Source organism: Myripristis murdjan, chromosome 3 (assembly GCF_902150065.1).
Source record: "Myripristis murdjan chromosome 3, fMyrMur1.1, whole genome shotgun sequence".
NCBI lineage: Eukaryota > Metazoa > Chordata > Actinopteri > Holocentriformes > Holocentridae > Myripristis > Myripristis murdjan.
The window spans coordinates 43491106-43512391 of record NC_043982.1 but is presented as its reverse complement, the minus strand read 5'-3'; the positions used below and the strand labels follow the sequence as shown (position 1 = coordinate 43512391).

At 42.0% G+C, this 21286-nt stretch overlaps 2 protein-coding genes across 3 annotated transcripts in view; both read right to left on the bottom strand.

Moving 5' to 3' along the window:
* Positions 1 to 1234: 1234 nt before the first annotated feature.
* Positions 1235 to 8204, bottom strand: pop4 (POP4 homolog, ribonuclease P/MRP subunit). Its single transcript, XM_030048219.1, has 7 exons — positions 8044 to 8204; positions 6912 to 6967; positions 6401 to 6615; positions 4384 to 4461; positions 4228 to 4289; positions 3151 to 3252; positions 1235 to 1949 (listed from the first exon to the last, which is right to left on the bottom strand). The coding sequence occupies exons 1-7, from the start codon at positions 8048 to 8050 to the stop codon at positions 1813 to 1815; spliced, it is 657 nt and encodes a 218-aa protein (XP_029904079.1). The 5' UTR covers positions 8051 to 8204; the 3' UTR covers positions 1235 to 1812.
* Positions 8205 to 8720: 516 nt separating this feature from the next.
* Positions 8721 to 21286, bottom strand: part of tpcn2 (two pore segment channel 2) — a 35293-nt gene continuing 22727 nt past the window's right edge. The window contains exons 13-26 of one of the 2 annotated variants that reach the window (XM_030048217.1): positions 20344 to 20433; positions 20129 to 20248; positions 19969 to 20028; positions 19381 to 19509; positions 18546 to 18595; positions 18357 to 18450; positions 17402 to 17473; positions 16662 to 16738; positions 15147 to 15252; positions 14105 to 14187; positions 13944 to 14025; positions 12756 to 12847; positions 12536 to 12610; positions 8721 to 10927 (exon numbers count right to left, since the gene is read on the bottom strand). In XM_030048217.1, the coding sequence (XP_029904077.1) occupies position 10927; positions 12536 to 12610; positions 12756 to 12847; positions 13944 to 14025; positions 14105 to 14187; positions 15147 to 15252; positions 16662 to 16738; positions 17402 to 17473; positions 18357 to 18450; positions 18546 to 18595; positions 19381 to 19509; positions 19969 to 20028; positions 20129 to 20248; positions 20344 to 20433 (1131 nt within the window). In that variant the 3' untranslated portion in view covers positions 8721 to 10926. The remainder of the gene's footprint in view (positions 10928 to 12535; positions 12611 to 12755; positions 12848 to 13943; positions 14026 to 14104; positions 14188 to 15146; positions 15253 to 16661; positions 16739 to 17401; positions 17474 to 18356; positions 18451 to 18545; positions 18596 to 19380; positions 19510 to 19968; positions 20029 to 20128; positions 20249 to 20343; positions 20434 to 21286) is intronic. The other variant, XM_030048216.1, reaches the window with a different exon arrangement.

Below are 21286 nucleotides of genomic sequence, written 5' to 3'. Positions count from 1 at the left end.
TACAGCATCTAATCTTTATTTATGTCAATATGAAGGCTGTTCTGATTCATTAGTTTAAGGACTCATAAAAATAAGTTATTCAGCCATCCAAGACTTTTTTTTTTTTTTTTGCATTTTAACTTCGTAATGTATTGTTTATAAATGCAGGTGAGTGCATGTATAACCTCCTTTCTACTTCACCCATTTCACTCTTGTCTTGCCAGCTAATCTGACATCACAGGAGTTTATTTCTAGCCCATTTCTCGCTAATCTGGATTCTGTGAAGATGACCTGTTTTATCAGGACAGCAGTGATCTTATCTGACTTGGGGTTTTATGTCTGTTTGTTTTTTTGTTTTTTTTTTTTTGCCTGCCGGTAAAGTCTTTCATTCCAAAAATTTCCTGAGCCCAAACACTCGATGAAAAAAAGAGTCCTGTTCATACCAATCGTTTGAGTCTCACCGCTGTTGAGTTATCTGTCATCACATCGACAGACACTTGAGGGTTCAGCAGAGTTAACACGCGGTTAGACAACTACGCTGCAGAAAGACACACAAACACAAACACACACATACACACAAACATGCAGCACTGCAGAAGCAAGAATGCGGAAAGCAGACCTGCTCTAAAATGCCTGGGTATTTCCATGAGTGGGTGAAAGGGCTGGGAAATAAACATCACTGCACTAAATTCTGACTGGATGTCTGTACTGTGATGTAATTCTGCTCAGCTTCATCAAACTCAGGTACATTTTCCAGAGGACACTACTGACACCAAAAGCAAAGAGGTTAAGCAGAGATTTCTTTTTATTGTGTAGTTCAAACAAAACAAATGGCTGCTCTGTCCTCTAGTGGGCGTTAAACTTACTCTCAGTGTTTACTTTATCAGCTCCACCTGTACAATCTAATCTAATCTAATCTAATCCAACTGTTCTGCCCTAAAGTTTCCTCTCCTGCTGCCTATAATGCTGAGCTTGTCTTGTTGTCACGGTAACAGAGGTGTTCATTCACTTCTATGTTTGGCATTGAGCTCATAGTTAGTGCTGCTGTTGGACTGGACTGCATTTTACTGACAGCTGTTTCCACTATTTTGTCCCCCTCATTATAAATAAATAGGGAGGACAAAAAAATCAGAAACACCTCTCAGTATAATGCAGTCCAGTAGCAGACCTCTGCAAACTACAACCTCAGTAATAAACACAGAATTAAAGTGACACATTCTCCACAATGTCAACACAAACTGAACATTATTAACTTTGTTAAAAGGTAGAAATTATGGCAGAGCTGCTGAGCTGCATCAGACTGGACAGCTGGAGCTGAGAAAGTGACACTGAGTGTATAAAAAAATAATAAATAAATAATCATAAAACAAAACACTGCTTTGCCTTGACTGCACTTGCCTGCAGAAGAAGAAACCCTCTGTGTTCACCAGCCTGGCTAACAGTCTGTTGTGGAGGCAGCAGTGATAGATAACTACAGAAACATAGAAACACTACAGAAGGCAGTGTGTGTGTGCGTGTTTGTATGTCTAACGCGTAACGGTGTGCAGATCAGTAACGTCAGTCCGATATCCAATCCATAATTTACATCTGTATCTAATCAGGCCTATTTACTGTCAGAGTATTTAGCGTGCAGATGTGCAGGATTGACCCTCTGCAAGACGTTTCTGTTGGCGCTCTGCTAATTCACGAGCTTACACCCTGTCAACACTGAAAAGTGACTGTGTGTGTATCACAAGCCACCAGGAGCTCCACCCAGCAGATCCTCCCAGCTGTCGACACATCAGCATCAAGGTGACAGTCCACCAACGCTCTGAGGCTGAAGCCCGTCTGTCGTCACAAGTCGATGGTTCCTTTGACTTTAAACTTCTTGGCGGACCGTTCGCTGGCGCGCTGTTCAAACTTGCTCCCGTAGATGTAGGAGACAAAGCCGTTGATTTCCACGGCGAACACGCTGTTCCTCTTGGGGATTACTGCCACAGAGGGAGAGAGAGGGAGGTGAATTCAGAGAGAGAAGGAGAGTCCAAGACCCGGGCCGGAGTTACCGAGCGTCTCAGAGGAAATTAGTGCCCAAAAATACGATGGTATATTACAGCCACTGACAGGAGGGAACAGAAGAGCCAGGAGAGGGGGGTAAAATTCTGAGGAAAAAAAAAACTGTGAGATTAAAGTCATAAACTTACAAGAAAAAAACTTGGAAAAATAGTTTCTTATCTCTCTTATACTTATAAAAGAGCAACATGTGTTGCCTCTGCTGATGCTCTCCGTGTCTCAGGCCTGCAGCTGATCACCTCATCAAATTCTGCTCTGCAACAGGATTTAGAAACAAAGAAATCCTGCTGATTTTAGCCCAGAATCACAAGATTGTTTTCTGCTGAATCGGCCCAAGTCACAGCAACGTCTCTTCAAAGTCTAGATGCTGAGGAGGAGATTGTGATTCTGGGAGAAAACCACCAGGATTTCCTTCTGACTGAATCCCATAGAAACACTAGTTTTCTGTTTTTTTTCCCCCTCATATATTTGTGACTTTATAATCTCAGAATTTTTTGTTTTTTTTCTCTCATAAATTAGACTTCAATCTCAGAGAAGATCAAAGTTTTTTTTCTCATAAATCAACAACTTTAATCTCAGAAATTCTCTCAATATTATCTAGATTTTTCTTATTTTCTTACTATATATCCAAATTACTCAATTTATCACTCAGCCCTATGTTGGAGATGTCTTTGCAGCCATTAGTCCATTTACATGATGATCGTCTGCCCTCTGCAGAAATTACAGTCATCGCCGTTTTGTGTTTCCTTGCAACTGGAAAAATGCAACAACAGCCACAGAAAACTCTTTTGGCCATAAGAGCGGTTTTAGGACGACTCCTGTAAGTAATTCTGATAAGCTTGGTATCTACAGACCCAGGTGGTCTGATCACAGATGCAGCTGCTCCAGTGGTTTACTAAAATCCCACAAACAAGCCTGAATGTGAAGCAGCTCTGAGAGTCGACATCATCATAAAACTGAGCGGTTCGGTCACATGTGAGCGGGTGGCACGCACTTAAAACGCCGAATGGAAATCCACAGAAAACTATTTTTACTTCTCAAAGCTTCTCAAACTTAGTATAATTATATAACGGCTGTTCTGTGATGCTCGATAAAGAAATATCAACTGTTAGGATGACCGACCTTTCAGTCTGTCCTCTTTGGTGATGATTTTGAAGACGTGTTTGAACTCCTGGACCAGGATCCCTGTCGTTCCCACGTATGACGGACATTTGGAGCGAACCACTGCAAACAAAACGTCAGCATGGCCACGGTTAGTGACAAACACCAGGGAGCAGGACGTCCAGTGAATAATGCCCCTTTTCCACTAGTACCTACTCGGCTCGACTCTACTCGCCTCGACACGGTTTGGGTGGTTTTCCATTACAGTTGAGTACCAGCTCACTGTGGGTGGAGTCGTCATAGCGAGGCGGCGCACCGTCCAGCTCCCTCTGGATTCTTTGGGCCGCCACCAAGCTCAGAAAAGTCTCCACCTCTTCGTTTGACCACGATACCGGTTTGCTTGCCATTTTCCGACTTTGCCAACTTCAGCGGTGATCAATGCGCACGGTCACTGTTGCCGTTTTTTTTTTTTTTTTTTTTTAATGCCGGGTTTGGTTTTCGTGCAGGAGTCGCTCTCATGTGTCATCACTCCCCGTACAATCAGTGGCCTGCACGGCGTTTACGTCACATTTCGGCTCGACTCAGCTCGCTTGGAACCCTGGCTGAGAAGGTCCCAAAATAGTATCTGCTACCAGGTACCACCACCTAATGGAAAAGCTCTCAAACCGAGCCGAGTCGAGTAGGTACTAGTGGAAAAGGGCCATAAGTGTTATGCCAAAACTTAAAGTTCAAGCTATGACCTGGTATTAACTTCAAACTTACACTTGAAGAGGTGGAACTTGAAAAAGGTTGTGTTTTTGATATGGATTAAGCAGAACGAGCAAGTTCCTCAAAGAAAGTTTAAGACCCCATGAAATCCACTCTTACTTGCCAGTTTCTGCCAAACAGTCTATTTTTTTTTTATCTTCTGTAATGCAGCCATGTAATGTAAGGCTCCATTAATTCAGACAAAAAACAAATTGTGCCTTCATTGCATTATTTGAAATTTTTCACCCTCTGTTCTTGAGAAAAGAATGCGAGACGCCTTCCCACGACCCAAAAGAGGGTCCGGATCGACAGTTCAAGAATCACTGATTCAGGGCACCAAGAAACTCCTACCTGTGATAATGGCACCGTGGAAGTCTGCCTTCAAGAGCTTCTGCTGAACGAGCTGTGGATTGCTGCAGAGCACAGGGACATTCATCAGAGATATACCGCTGATATCTACAACAATCAGGCGATGCAGCAAAACCACTGAACCTCCAGGACTCTCACCTTGATGGCTTCAGTCCGTTGCACAGGTCGATGATGTATTGTCTCCACAGGTTGTGCAGGGGCAGGAAAAGTTCATATCTACAAGTGAGGACAGGGGGGAAAAATGACGGGGGCTCCATCAGTAAATCATGACCATGTTAATTCTTAAAGACGTTAACCAGAATCACTGCGACGCCTAGCAGCCTCTGCACTGCATTTCACACGGTGTGACGGTGACACCGGGTCAGATATGGCAGGAAATCTGGAATGCTTTTTCTAAATCCGGGTCAGTGCTGTGTTTCTGTTCTGCCAGACAATCAACAGGGTTCATCTGGTGTCCAATCAGAACCAGATTAGACAATTAACACCAGGACTCTGAGGATTTGGATTAGGAAGAAGCACTTTAACAGCACAAAACAGGAAGTGGGAGCCAGTGTTTCCTCTCCCACCACCACTGTGTGCACAGGATCATAAAGGAATTTTACTGCCATAACATGTACAGCATGCAAATCTTCTATCAGGTTATCATGTGTATGTCAAATTAAATTCAGCAGTAAAGCAGCAGCTGTGTATCGTTCTCAAAGTCTGAACCTGAAATAAAATGTCTTAAAGTTGCTTAACCTGTACTTCAATATGTGTGCGTTGGGGGGGGGGGGGGGGGGGGGGGGGGGGGGGGGGGGGGGGACTAAAGTGGAAACTTTGTGCAGAGTACCATAAAGGAATTTCAGATTATTGCCATAAAACGTACAACAGCAATTATGAAACTGGAGTTGTACGCCATGTCTGTACGTTCAGGTGAGACTGAGGCGACTGTCTGCACTGTTATGTCAGCTTGTCTGTTATGTCAGCTTGTCTGTTATGTCAGCTTGTCATGCATCTTTCAAAGTAAATTCAGCAGTAAAGCAGCAGCCAATATATATAGTCCTCAAAGTGTGAACCTGCAGATGCACCTGTACCTCTCTCTGTGGGTGGGTGTGGGACACATACACCTCATGTCAGTGGCTGATTATGATTGATGTTCTAGCTGCTGTCATTGAGCAACTCCCATTAAATCACACAGAGCAGTTACAATATGTAACACTAACATCTCTCATTATCTTTACTATCGTCTGCATACTATCAGATCATATAGTAAAGTGTAGTAAACCCAGTTTGAAGTTTAAAGTAACAAAATGCCTCACTGGCAAAGTGTATATAAATGAATTCAGTATCTTTATGGCATAAAAAAGGCACAGAATTAGTTTTTTATGGGTATTTATGGTAGAAACCTCATGTTTAGGTGTCTATTGAGGTAAAAAAAAAAAAAAAAAGACATGAAGCATAAATCCTCTGTCAGTCGTCAGTGGTGCTTAACCACCCACCAGTAAAAACACCATAGGGGAAACACTGGGTAGATTTTCTGGCAATGACAGAGGATGAAAGGAGCGAGAGGCTGATGGGAAACCAAAATCACGTCCAACAAGTTTATCCTGTTGAGTAAAACTCGGAGGAGAAGGAAGGAAGAAATCAGTCAGGGAAAATGTGTTTTTAACTTCGAGAAACACTCACACTAACAAAACAAAAGTGATACGGTAGCACATCGCAAATTTTCAAGACAAAAGAGGGTCAGAGTGTTTGAGATTTACAGTCTGGTGAAGGTCAAATAAACAGGTGAAATGTGAGCATTTTGTCCTCTTGACATGGAAATTTTGGCTTTGCTGCCTTTCACATTTTTATTTTTTCAAAATGCACATTGTGTTTTGGGTTTAGCACTCCCCTGTGAATCCTATTGTTGAAGCACAACCTCCATTTTGAACACATGGCCAATGATTTTCACTACAGCAATTACACCAAAGTACCACCTGTAGACTGAGAATTGATATATTTATGTATTCTTTTAAAAAATTAACAACCTCGGAGGATGTGTTATCTAGACTCTCATGCACATCAACACTTTATAAACATTAAAAACTCTCCCACATCTTGGTGTAAATATTTTTCACTTGAGGAAGCTTGGGAAGTTTGAGTGACGTCCCACATTTTTAGATTCCCGACAAACCTCTGGTGTTCCGGCTTGATTTGGAAAACCTTCATTTCCCTTTTCTGCCTGGCATTGAGCCCTCTGGCTTTCTTGCTGTTCTGGCTCTTCTTCTTCTTGGGCCTGGCGTAGCCCAGGATAACAGCCTTGTGAGTGTTCAGGCTGTTTGTGTCCTGCCGGGTGCTGCTTTGCAGGAAAGCCTGGACGAAAGCCTCTGCCTTTGACTTTGGCTGAGACTGGAGACAGGACAAAGGCGATTATTAAGTTCATGTTGGTTATTAGCTTTTCTCTAAAGGAACTGCAGTGTAAAATATAATCACAGAGAGAAAAGCAAACTCTAATATTACTTTTTGTTAATATTAACCTGCTAAATGTGTATAATCTCACTTCACTTCCTTTAAGCAGGAAATTCTCAGAATAATTTGCACCAAAACACTGGAAACTGTGTCTCATAATGTGAGTCTGGGTCAGTTTAGAGCTGTTGTCACACTTCAATCTGAATCTGACAATAACCAGAGAATAATGTGCTCACCTCAACACCCAAAACCTTCTCCAGCTCAGTTGGGATTTTGGCTCTGACTAGCCTCTCTGTGGAAAACATGTGGAGCAAAAAATTGATTTTTAAATGTGCCAGTGTGCCAGTGCCAGTGAAAAATATTTAATGATAAGGTTTAACTCTGGTTGAAATCCAACCAAATGTGCGAACACTAATTGGCATATTTTAAATTGGTGATGACACAGCTTTTATGACTGTAATTTGGTGTAATTGATCATTTTTAATCATATATTGTAGATATTTGTATAGAAAGGCCCAACCAGGGACTGGGGTCGCAAACTAGCCTTGGCTATAAACCCCATATACAATGCAATGGTTTCATGTTTTATAACTTGATACATTGTTTTTTGTATTGTCCTTGTCAAATAAAATAAATAAATTAAAAAAAAAAAAAAAAAAAAAAAACAGCAACTTGTGAATACAACCAAACTATATTTTCAAAAAAAAAAAAAAAAAAAAAAAACACAAATACATCACATCACATTTACTGTAGTGGTGACTTTATAAACCCTTTGGGGTGAAGTTATTCAAGATGAACAGGTCGGTGCCATTCTACTGTTTATTTACCACCTAACACGTGAACACACGAGCACGAGGCCTCTGTGCAGTTTCTCCTCTCTAATCTGCATAAAGTGTCAGCCACCAAACCTCCATTCAAAACTGTGGCAAAGTCACGCTGCCTTGCTCAACAGCGAAGGCACACGCCCATGAAGGTAAATGACGATGTTTTCTAAAAGTTTAAGAGCCTCTTTTCAATTCGGCATGCATCTAATCCAGCAAAGAAACCCCCGATTTAACTCAAATTTAAACTTTGTCAATACTTTGGCTTAAGTTGCTCGATGCCGCCATCTGCTGTATTCTGGTGGAAAGGGAGCGCAGGGAGGCTGTGGAAATGACTCTTTTATTCAAACTGTGTTAATATAAGAGCTGTTTCGCAGATCAAATACTTGCCTGGTTGTAAGACAGACCCCGATGACTAAAAAACTGCGTTAGATCAACTCTTAGTTTAACAAAAACTATTAATTGTGTTGACTATTAGCATAACATGCTAACATGATGTTTCGACACGGATCAGTTCAAGCCGACAGCCATGCCGTATTAAACTCACCGTCCATTTGTACGTTTCCACTGGCTTCGTGAAAATAACTTTATCAATTCTGGTACAACAGAAACAGAAAATCTATTTTAGACACATGAGTTTTAGAGCACGGATGTACTGAAGAGCTGCAACTTCCTCTTCCTCTCCTGGTTTTGCACGACTCGCTTTGTTTCCTGCAGATTTGGTGCTGCGAGTGCGCACTGCTGCCCCCGCATGGCCGGGCACAGCACTGCACCTGAGATCGCCTCAATGCATTTTCTCCGTTTCTCCACAAAACTAGAGTTAAAGGATGAAAACAGTCTCCGCCACCATCTCTTTCTCCACCGTTCAGATGTGTCCTCCGTAACCGGAATGCATTACAAACACGTTATCTCCATCTCTACACTGAATAGGAATTTACTGCACAGCTTACACACCTAAACAGATTTTGTACACACTTCTGTAATGTTGTTTGTGTAACCACACCAAAATATAGTCCTTTTAGTTAAAATGTTTTCTGTTGAAGTGAAGACCTCACAAAGTCAGATTGAAGACTATTTCATGATTTAATATTAAGATTTTCTCAAACCTGTAGAGCCACTGGATACAGCTGATTCTGAAAAAAAAGAGACATCTACAAGGTGTTTACAAAATGTTTCATGGATTTATTTAAAATAAGTTTTTCAAATCATTTTTGTAGCGAGCATTTTACAGGATGCAGTCTGAAACACACACACACACACACATACACACACACACAGGTACTGTCTCACATTGATGAAGGCCTCAGAAAACACAGCCGCTTCCCGTTCATCCAAACTGCAAACAAACACAAACTGCAGCCACTCGCCTGATTGAGGAAAAATCTGCATTTATAATAAATAAACTGACACAAAGTAAGCTTGTCCCTTTTTGTTCCATTTTTTGGTTAAAAAGAAAAAAAAAATCATCTCACCTAAAAGAATACATCAGCTTCATGGAAAATATAATTATGCAACTAGACACAGTGCAACAGTATATGCTGTGTGTTTGCCATCCACCATAAAAAATTTTTTATTTACCACATAGTCCAGTGACCAAAATCTGCACACAAGCATTTCTTTTCTTTCCCGAGAAGCCGGTGTGTTTTGTTTGTTTGTTTGTTTATTTGTTTGTTTGTTGTTTTTTGGCTTTGCTGCTTAAATTAAAGCATCCAGTGATAGGATGGACAAACTGAACCGCTGAATCTTTGTAAACAGGCGTCACACAACTCAAACATTACTCACGTGATGAACATCGTGATGATAAGAACTTGGTTTCTGTGTCTGCATACACACACATTATCACAGAATGCAGGAAGAAAGAAACAAACAAACAGCAACGCCTCCTAGTGGTTTAACTGACAAACGAGTAAACAGCCTGGAGTTAATCCTACAGATTTTATTTTTGCTGTTCACACCTGGCATTAAAATGTGTCTTTGGTGATCCGATCACAAGCGGGCAGCTGTCAGTCCCTCCGTTCACACCTGGTGTCAACATGCGTCTCACCTGCCTGCTTGTGATTGGATCTCACTTTCCTGCTCTGTGTGCAAATTAAAACTCTCGACACGTCCACGTTCAGGCTCAGATTATTGAATTATTCCACAAATATCCACAGATATATCCACAGAAATATTCCAATCTGAGAGGGTCTTGTTCTCCGTTGAGGTGGATAAACCAACCTGGAATATTTCTATGGCATTCCTGTAATAACTGCAACGCTCACATTCACACTGTCGCCTGTAGTATTTCTGTAGTATTCCTATGGTAAAGGTTAGAAAGACTGTGTTTAATTGCTGTCTCTGAATTTCATATGGAAGAAAAAACCCTGCGTGATGTCAGTACATATCTTAGAGACCCCCCCAAAATGTCTTGCCTCATGTTTTTAGGGGAGCTCATGTCTTATTAAGGGCAGCTGAGCTCCTCCTGCTCCCCTGTAGCGCCCCCTGCAGGCACACAGTTTGCTTCGAGCTGCTTCGAGCGAGCTGCACTTCACTTTGATTTGATCCATCAGCTGACAGTCCAGCTGCTGGCCAGAGTCACACAGGAGAGGCTTTCTGTGTCTGGGAGTCGGGACAGAGGACGGCAGGTGAGTGGGCGGAGCCTCAGTCCGTCCTGGGTCACCTGCCTATTTACACCTCTAATGCCATGTGGACAAAAGTGTCCCAGGACTCTGAATGTGTCCTGAGAGACGCACTGAGGACAAACTGCTGCTGTTCACACCTGAGCTGAGCTGAGCTGGTCCGGATCACGAAGGACGGATGTTAATGCCAGGTGGAAGCAGGGCCTTAAACACCTGTGGGCGGAGCCAAAAGAGCTGAGACCTGCCTGTAGAAACTCCAGTCTGTAAGCAGGGTCCCCAACTTTTACATGACTGTTTGTGGCTAAAATGTTGAATTTCAATGACCCGGATCAATGTAACATGATTTAAAAAAAAAAAAAAAAAAAAAAATCTCAGCTGTAAGTTTACTACACACGTTAGATTTAGTGGCTCAGTTATAGTTATTATTCTGTTTTATTCTATATATTGCTTTTTTTGTGTGAATAATGAGCTAACCTTTTTTTGAACGAGGCTGACAAAATTCCAGGAACTTGCATGACCTCCTCCCTAAGAATTTATTGACTTCCCAGACTTTCCAGTGTCTGCTTAAGGCTTTTCAAAATTACATGACTTTCATGAATTCCAGGAAGTCCTGTGCAACACACAGGGGTTTTACTGAACACATCACAGAACAGGAAAAAGGAAAAAAAAAAACAAAAAAAACAGAAAACAACAGTGTGCTTCCTGCTGGTTTCAGTGACAGCAGTGACAGGACACAGAGCGCCGGAGGACCGTGAACGTGTCGATCCATCAGCTCTGGAGATCTTCGTCCCTGCAGGAGAAACCACATGTTTTCTGCACAGGGAGGAGACGGGAGACGTCACTCACATCACACCTGGACGTCTTGAATTTCTCAACAGTGGAAGTTTGGTCTACTTTATCGATCCTTGTGGGGAAATCTGTCCACCGCATGTAAAGGTGGAGTCGGCGATTCTGGAGAAAGATTGTTAAAGAAACACTTTATACCATTTTCCCCTCTGAGCCTGTCACGAGATGGAAGCAAAGTGACTGCGCCCCGACCCGAACCTGAGATTTTTTGCTTGTCTCCCATTGCTAGGTTACATTTACCACCTGAAACAGCCTACGTGATGCCTTCAGTGTCAATTCAAATTCAAATTCAAACAACTTTATTAATCCCACAGGGGGCAACTGATTATGAGCAGCAGGTTATCGTGGTAGCAAAAGTACAATAAATAGCACACAATAAATAATTCATAAGCAACAACAGACAATATACAACATCATATGCACACCGCACACATTAGGGACTTAGTGTGGAATAAAAGAAGGATAAGAACAGGTGCCTACAAGAGAAGGGCTACTAAAATGTGTGCTTCAGCTATTAAGCAATAAATAAAAAAAAAAAAAGGAAACTCCTATGAGGAGTTTAAAAGTCTGAGTGCAGAGGGGATGAATGACTTGGAGAAGCAGTTTTTTTTGCACACAGGCAGGACGTAGCGGCGTCCTGAAGGCAGCAGAGAGAATTCACCTATGAGAACATGATTGGGGGAGGCTAAAATAGATTGTGCTTTTCGGAGGATCTGCTGGTCGCAGAAAGAACTTAAGTCCCTTAACGTAAACTCCAGCACTGCAAGGAAGTTGCCCAGGACAGACAAGAGGTCCATCATTTTTCACTGAAATCACACCGACATGACTGAACCTAAACATAATTCCTAAATTTTTGTTTGAATCCGGCCCGACCCGTCGGGACTCGGTCAGGTATCCACTCTGTTTCAGTTCTTATGGGTAGCATTTTGTGTTAGCTTAGCATAAAGACTTGAAGTCTATAGGAGTCGTTAGCCTGGCTCTGTCAAGTGAAAAAATAAACCTCACAGCAGCTCTGAGGCTGTCCTGTTCACACAGTGTGTCATGTGGACTTGAAATACACATGCCCCTGCTCGTCCTGTGCACGAGCACCAGCGCCCCCTGCTGCTGATTGGCTGTAAGAGCGCTGTGTGACCCAGCTGAGCCACTTTGTTTGTTTCTCCTTTAGAGAGCAGGGCTGTGTACAAACACCAGATTTTTTTTTTCAGTACACACACAGAACAAACAACTAGCAGACCGTGAGGAGATATTCACTGAATTCACTGATTTGAAATAGCAACAATCTTTCTCCAGAGTCGCTGCCTCCACCTTTAACACCCCCAACCATCAGGACCGGCTCCAGTTTGAGCCGGTGGCTTCATGAAGAGGGCTGACACTCATGTTTTTGATGTTGGGGGACACCTGGAGGCCCTTCGAGACAGTGGGGGTCCATCCACAGATCAATAATCAGTCAATCAAGCCAAAGTAAGTTTGATGTAAGGAAGCTAAAGTCAAACAGCACTTTTGTCTGAAATGCCCATTTCCCAGTTTGCAGCCAGTGACTCTGTGTGTGTGTGTGTGTGTGTGTGTGTGTGTTACCAGTGCAGGTGTAGGTGAGGGTGCTGGTGTAGCTGACTCAGCAGTTCTTCCTCTGTCGGCTCCTGGATCTGCTCTCTGGACAGAAGAACAAGAAACGATGAGAAGACAGAAGGAAAGAGCCATACTGTACATCAGTATTATCCACTGAAAAAATCCAAAAACATAGTGTCCAAACACAGTGTCCAAAAGCACGGCGTCAAAAATGACGGCGTGCACCTACTTGAATATGAGCTGGACAGAAGTCTCGTATCTCGTCCTCTCCACGTCGATGACGGAGCAGCTGTGGCAGCGGTCCCACTTGTAGATGAAGTTCTGTTGGGAAAGAGACACACACGACGCTTTAACCTGCAGCTCACACACACCGGGCTCCCACTCTGTGTCAAATGACTTTCAGTTCTTAAAATGTTCAATTTCCATCATCTTTTTAAAAGCAACATGACCTCGTTGTTGCTTGGCCAACTCTGTGAGCAAACCTGAGACTCAGAGGTCTTCAGAGTTTAAATTGAAGTGAGGAAATGACAAGATCCCATTGAAGCCAGTGGAAAATAACCATGACATGTGCTTAATAAATACTTATAAATACTGATTTTGTAAACTGAGGCTGACAGGATTCCACAATAATCCATGACTTGTTCCAAGAATTTATTAAATTCCTGGTCTTATATAATTAGGATGCTTGTAAATATAGTTTTCTATTTCATTTTTTTTTTTACTAATTCTGCGAGGGAATTATTTGGTAAGTGTCTAGTAACTTTCTGATTTTTTCAATTTTTTTGCTTGTTTGTTCGTTTTTTGGGTGGGTGGTGGGAAATTATGGCACTTTTTCTCATATGTAGGATACTTTTAAGTTTAAGTTAGGTTTTCTATTTTATTTTTAGTAATTCTTTTAACATTTTCTGGTAATTATTTGCTAGCTTCCAGATTTTTTTTCTAATTTTCTAATAGGTTTCTTGTAATTTCAACAGATTTGTAACAGATTTCTTGCTGATTTTGATTGTTTTTTTTTTTTCTTGGTCATTTTCTAGCACTTTTTTTTCTTTTTTTTCTTCTTTTTTTTTCTTTCTCTCTGGTTTCCTTTGAAACCCTTTGAGACAAAGTACCAGCGATGCACCGACATATCATCAGATCAGAATATTCCTGTCAGTCTATATAAGCTTCACATGGCTTTAAATGTTATTTTTACAGTGGAATTTGCTTCTTTGTGAGTTTTTTCTGTCACTGAATAAAGCTGTCAAATTAGCAACAGAGTAAAACAAACCTAGTGTGTCGGCACATCAAAATTGATTTGACTTTTCTTTCATTTTATCTCAGATTTCTTTCTCTATCTAGTTGTGTGTGTTTTCAGACGTACAGAATGAGCTCTGTAGATGAAGTGTGTTTCAGACGGTCGTGTTGTCGGTGAGTTTACCTCTAAAATCAGCGCCACAAACAGGTTGACCCACATGACCGACGACGTCAGCCACCACGACACGAAGTAGACTTTGGCCCACCTGAGAGGAAGCATCATCATCATCATCACAGTCATCGTCTTCTTGTGTGTGTGTGTGTGTGTGTTTGTGTGTTCCTTACGGGCTGGTGTATCTGCTGTATGCCTCCATGAAGGCCTGCCAGTTGTTAACCACCATCACGTTGTAGAGGAGAATGATGGCCGCCTGTCGGAGAGAGGAGGAGGTCACCAACGTCTTCATCACAACATTTTCTGTGAGGAGCTCAGCGAGGCCGTGTTCACACTGCAGCCGCATCCTGAACCTGTTCCTCACATCAGATCTTTACCACAGACTGTCCACACCGTTTATCTGCAACTGATCAGATCAGATTTGTGTGGCTCCAGACTTCACCAGCCTGTCTGAATGGGTTGCTGCGGTAACGACGTATGCCTTGCAGTGGTTCATCAACACGGAGGCAGGAGGAACGGAGATCCGTCGCGCTGCAGAACGTCTCCGTCACATCGGACAGATTCAGCGATGGAGGAGGCCGAGTGTCGTTATTGTGTGTTGCCTTGTGAGTGATGTGACGAACACTTTGAAATCCTACTTGAGCGTTCAGACTGAGACACTTCAGTAGGAATCTGAATTCAGAGGTGGTTTGGTTTGGATCTGATTTGTTAAAAAAAAAAAAAAAAAAAAAAAAATTTTTTTTTTTGCTGTTCAGACTTTCTCAAATCAGTCTGGACACAATCTGCATATGACAAAAAAAACAGATTTGGGCTGGTAGTCTGAACAAGGCTCTTATAAAAAAAAAAAAAAAATGAAAAAAACTGAATCAGAATCTGAAATCCTTCATTGATCCCTGAGAGGAAACTGGGTCAGCTGCAGTTGCACATATTCTTAAGAGAAGAATTAAATGACAAGAAATAGAAAAGAAATAACAAATATAAAAAATATGTGCCTTACAACTTTGTAAAAAAGTATGTGCATCATGTCTAAATACACTCAGTGTCACTTTCTCAAATACGACCACCAGATGGGAAAGGAAAAGCAGCCACAACTGAGCTGCAACAAAAATGAAAATCACAGCATACTGCATGACATTTCACCGCCCGCATCGTTTCTTCCCAACATGAAGTCACACACTCTCAGAGCGAGTGTGTGTGTGTGTGTGTGTTACTCACAGCGAAGTCGTTGAAGTTGTTGGGCCAGTAGCCGAGTTGCTCGTACGTCCCACACTCCATACTGAAGTTAGAGGTGATGTTCTCCAGCGAGGAGTTGGAGAGCACACTGGAACGAACACACACACACACACACACACACACACACACACACTCATTTCAGAGCTAGGACTAATTTGCTCCATTATGATTAGACCACTTCATTTGTGCATTGAGTGAAGAAGCTTTTCTCTGCCTGCGTTTCTTTTACACTGATTGAAATAAGGTCACCTGTCTGGGTCTTTCAGCCATTCCACCTGCAAAGGTCTGTAAGGGCGACTGTTTAGTTTAATATCTACAAAATGTATAAACTTCACATTCCTGTTATTCTCCTCCCAAAGCGAGCAGTGGGATTTCAGAGCTGCCACATCATTTCTCCTCCCTTTCCTCCAGCCGCTGGTTTCCATTCATTCCACTACGATATGAACATGAACTTTCAGAGACTTCAGACTTTCTTCACTCCAGTTTTCCATCAGCCGAATAAAGTCCTCCTAAAGTCCCTAAGCGGGGAAACGTTTTGCTTTCCATACACAATTATCAGGTGTGTGGTTTCTGAAATCTTTAGGTTCCTCACATGATTTGCTAGTTTGATTTTTTGACATGAAAAGTCTGGCGGAATTGTGGTAAAACTGCAATCAAATCAGGAAGTAAATGCAGCCAAGATTCACTGAGAAAGTGTAAATACAACAAACAGCAGCTGATCCTGAAACAGACAGCGGGCAGTTCAGACAGTTATGCTGCGTGTCCAGAGGGTCGTATGTTTGATGCCGTGTGGTGTCGTGCTGCTTCCCGGCTTTGGACGCTTGATGGGCCGGGACTGATAGCTGCTCGTCTTCAAGAGACAAAATTTCCCGGCTTTATTTGAAACAGGAAATCCAGAAACTGCAATCACGAACTCCTCCTCCATGTCTTCACACTCTTTCTTATTTTTACCAAGGTCCACATCCTCCTGCAAACTTCCTCGCTGCAGCTGATTGGACGAACACTTCACCAGTGAGCCGTCTTCTCCTGGATGTGTTTCTGAAAACATCTGAGGCAGAGACAAACCCTGCAGCTGCTAGATCCATCTTCATTTCACATCGACGACGGTTTGTTTAAAAGTTTGTTGGGAGTTTCCAGAGGCGGTGAGTCACACCAGATGCTCCTAATTTGCATAAAGAAGCCTAGGCCTCAACTTTATGCAAATGAGGAGACGCTGAGGTGACGCCCCGTCTCTCAAAACGCAACAAATGACTGATCCTGTGGACACGGACCATAACACAGCTGTCAAAGATGGCCTGTCAGGACATTGAGGGATGAGGAACGAGGTGTTCACTGTCAGTTTTAAATGGAAAGAATGTTTACCTTCTGACAGGGAAAGGGACATTTTAAAGGCCAGTTGAATGAAAATCAGATGGAGAGTTTGCAGATATGAGTCTTTGTTTTACATCAGGTGGCGGGACAGGACCAGACGGGACAGGAATAAGTGTGTTACTGTACCTCATGTGTGTTGGCGGTGGTGTGATGGCTCCCTCGAACAGCCAGATCCCAAACACAGCAAACATGTAATAAACCACCTGCAGAGAGACGAGGACGCCCGGCTGGTTTTTATCAGGGAAACTGCTTTACATTCACACACAGACAGTTATGTGTCTGCTTTGTAAACCAGACATCAAATAAGAGTTAAACAGTTTTATGATCTTAATATTTAAATAGGAAAATAACTGAGTTCACTGTTTGGGATGTCACGAGAACCAACACTTCAGTACCAAGTCGCCAAAAGTCCAAAAACACGACGGTAACCGTTTTCTACAGCTGGATGTATTTATTTAGATTAAATATTTATTTTTGCCTTCAGCAGGCAGTAACATATTCTTTCAGACCTGACGGGGGCAGCATACACACGATTTACGCTTGTTCGGGTGTGCACTGAAGAAGAGACACACACAGGAGACAGTCGGCAGCTCCGCCTCGGCTCGTCCAACAGAAACACAGCGAGATTTTTTCTTTATTTTTTAACTGTGGTATTAAAACGGGTAGGGAGGATGGTGGAAATTCTCTGGTATTGATATCGACGACTGAAGTTCTGGTATCGTGACAAGCCTGCTCACCGTGTGTTTACTTTATGTTGCTAAAGAAAGCATGCCAGATGATTTAAATGCACTGTTGCTGTGTGTGTGTGTGTGTGTGTGTGTGTGTGTGTGTGTGTGTGTGTGTGTGTGTGAGAATATTCCACTCACCACCAGGACTCCTGCAAACGCTCTGAGGTTCTTCACCAGGTCCAGCAGCGTGCTGGCAACCAGAGTCATGAGCTGCAGGAAAAAAATATATATATATGCATCATAAAACACACATGATCATATAAACCACAAGGTGCTGAGAGAGTTTTGATACTGGAACATTTATTTATTTATTCAATTTATAAAGGACAGTGTGCACTTTCATAAGCTATTCACAAGAATAAAAAGATGAGTGCACCACATTTAACAAGGAAGCTAATTTCCATCTGCAGTCCTTACAAAAAACATTAAAACAATCAACACAGTTAAACAAACATTAAAACAAACAGACCTGCACCTCTCAGATACCAGTACATACAATATAAACACTACAAGCATGCACGTGTGTGTTCTGCATGCCATATGGCCTATAACACACACCACACGATGCCATGCATACATAAATAAACAACCTAAACATTCCTAATGTAAAGTGCAATGTAAAAATGCCAGTTAGGTAGTAGAAATTATTATTGCATACTTAAAGTGCCAATGTAGAATGCTTGTAAACCTATTAGGATTATAATAAAGTGCCGCTGCAGAATATTAAAGTCATGAGGTTATTGATATCATCAGATATCATCATTAATATCACACCATAAAAATCTTCATTCTTGTCATCAAACTGACAAAGTAAAGTGGGTTTACTGTGAAGCCTAAATAAACACAGCACCATGCAAAGATTTTTATTTTTTTTATTGGTTTTAAGTATTATTTGATCTAATTTTATTTGATTTCTACCTTAGGTTTTTTTTTTTACTTTAGGTTACATGTCTTATTTTCTACTGGTCGGTTGCTGGGCTTATGATTTTATATTATTAATATGTTAATTTAATTATTATGGTACCCAGTGCAGACTGTTCTGACATTAATGGCGCTTTACGTTACAGAAGGTTTTACAGTGTTGGCCGCACACCTTGATGTCCGGGATGATGCGCAGGAAGCGGAAGACGATGAGCATGTTGATGAGACGAACCAGCTCCCACAGAGACAGGAGGCCATGTGGGTCCCTGTCCACACACACACACACACACACACATGTCACGTCAGGTGTCCAGTCATGCCACGCAGGCGTTCAGTTGGACTGATGGAGGCAGAAACTCACCGCTGAGAGTAAGGGAACCTGTAGGTGGCAAACACGATGATCTGCAGAGCCTGTGGAGAACGAGGACGTCTGTGAGGAAACGTGACGCACACTCAACAGCGACCAAGTGTTCGTGGGAAAAGTTTTCATGGAAATCAGAACTGCACAGGCTGTTTCATGTTTGATTTTTTTTTTTTTACTACATATACCTGCTTGATGGTGAAACGTGTTAACAGTTAATTTGAGATAAAATAACACTGCAGAATTGGATTTTAATCTCCAAATCGGTAGCAGTGCAGCAGTGGATTCACTCTTTCATAATGTGAACATAAACCCCAAAATCTCCCATGAGTCCCTCTGGTAGGTCCCTGGCTGAATCCTGTGCCAACACATGCTAACACTTTAGCGTCCCCAATGCTAAAGTGACTGTCGGCAACTCGGCCGACTCAAAGCCAGAAGACTTTGGTGTCTAAAGTCTTCTCATCAGCTGGTAGGTAAAGGAATACTCCAACGTTTTGGGTAAAATATGCCTTTTTTCAAACGTCCCCAGACTGAGACCAGATGTTGGACACCATTTTCTCCTCTGTACGTCCAGTGGTTCAGTTCCTGTGGGTAGCATTTCGTGTTAGCTTAGCATAAAGACTTGAAGTCTATGGGAGTCGTTAGCCTGGCTCAGTCCAAGTGAAAAAACAGGCCTTACAGCAGCTCTGAAGGTGTCTGATTTACACCGTGTGTCATCTGGATAAACCCTTGGATGTTAAATGGTATCAAACATCTTGTCTCCGTCTGGATAAATCATTAAAAAGGGGTATTTCACCCAAAACGTCAGAGTATTGCGTGCAGTATAGAGGAGTACCAGCAACAGGATGGTGAGGAGGCCGTCGAAGACGTTGTTCCTGTAGGAGAGATAACCTCTCCAGCCAAACGCAAAGATCTTCAGAGACATTTCCAGCAGGTAGTAGAAGATGAAGCAGCAGTTGATCACCTGGCAGTGGACAGAAACAGTTCAGTTCAATTTATTTATCAAGTAGATTTTCTTCAGAATAAAACAAAACAAACAAACAAACAAGCAAACAAAAAAAGCAAGAGAACTTATTGGCCATAAATCGGTTTCTCTGTCCAGTGTGAAAAGGTAGCCTAAATATTTAGATATCAGATTTATTAATGGATCAGTGTTCAAATTGATGTTTTCTATTATGTATTTTACAGTTACTGTGTTCTGACTAAGTCATTCAATTTTGTGCAAAATAAAAATCATCCATTAGTTTGACAGGTAAAAACAATATTCCACGAAACTGACCTTTGTAAAAAAAAAAAAAAAAAAATCAGCGGACTGAAACAAAGAAAAAAAAAAAAACAACAACAACAAAAAAACAACAAATCAACGGACTAAAATCAATGGACTGAAATCTCAGAAAACAAAATCACCACATGAGCTGCTGACCTCCATGTAGTAGTCATCTTTCTCTGCGATGGACTTATCAGAGTTCAAGACCAAGACAGTCTGAAAGACACAAAGACAACCATGTGATATGCTAATGTGCTGGATCGGTGTGTGTGTGTGTGTGTGTGTGTGTGTGTGTGTGTGTGCGTGTAGAACTTACACAAATGCACATAACGTTGACCAGTGCTACCGCATTGCCAACTATTGTGAAATAGTAGTGACCGAAGATCCTCTGGAGCTTCTGCAGGAGTACAGAGTCGTACTGGGGCGAAGGAGGGTGCTGCACACACACACACACACACACACACACACACACAGAGTCAGGTTATGCTGAATAAGTGTTATAAGCCATGGAGTGTGTGGATGAGGCCGTACCTCCTTGATGCGATCCTTGTCCAGCTCGTCAAACAGCTTCCTGAAGTCGTCTCGGTCCAGGCAGCCGGCAGTCGCGTACTGCTGCACCTCCTGCAAGGAGGGAGTGTCAGAGAGGACGAACGAGGAGGAAGGACAAAAGGAAGGAAGGAAAGAAGGCAAAAAAGGAAAAGGAAGGAAAGAAGGCAAAAAACATTAAGCGTCTGCATGTCCATCAGCAGTCTGAAGCAGTCTTAAAACAAGCTAACGCATTTGAGTGTCTTAATCAAGTTGAAATTTGGGGTTTTACAAAGTGAAAAGTATAAATGTCTTAATGCTGCATTCATTCCAACTGGGAACTTGGAGTTTCAGGCTTGTACATTTCCACCCTGCGCTCAGGTTGTGCTCACAGTGTCGACTTGGGAAAATACAAACAAGAAGAAACTCTGTATATTTCTCCAAGCGGTAGGCAAAGCAAGTGTATGCAGCAGTATTTGCTGACTAGTTAATGATAAACTCTCTTACACTGATTTCATTCTTATCGTTAACAATAAAAGGCAATTTATTTTCCAAAATGTTTGTGTGCCCTGATGCCTTTTTAATTGAAACTGGAGAGACCAGAGCTCTGAAATGTGTTGTTAATAAGTCGCTTATAATAAGTCGTTAATAAGCTCATTCCAGATTAAGAAAATTAATAAAACTCTTCAATGAGAGCAGCAGAGGCTGAATTATATTTATGACTGACTGTACAATTCTGTGAATGAAGCCCAGTAAGAGTTTCTGTCAAGTGAAATGTAAATAGTCTGAGGCAGCATCTGCAAACATGAGCTCTTGACCTGCAGAGGCTGTTTACTTACACACTGTAGTACACACACACACACACTGTAGTACACACACACACAGACACACAGCTCCTGTCTGAGGTTGTACACATTTTTTCCACAGAAATGTTGTGGAGAAACATTTG

What these genes read in the sequence shown, in the direction of transcription:
- pop4 (XM_030048219.1), bottom strand. An exon ending in ATCAAGCCGGAACACCAGAG is followed by an intron (nt 4,462 to 6,400) that starts GTTTGTCGGGAA and finishes CCTCACTTGTAG; the next exon opens with ATATGAACTTTTCCTGCCCC. An exon ending in AACGGACTGAAGCCATCAAG is followed by an intron (nt 4,290 to 4,383) that starts GTGAGAGTCCTG and finishes TGTGCTCTGCAG; the next exon opens with CAATCCACAGCTCGTTCAGC.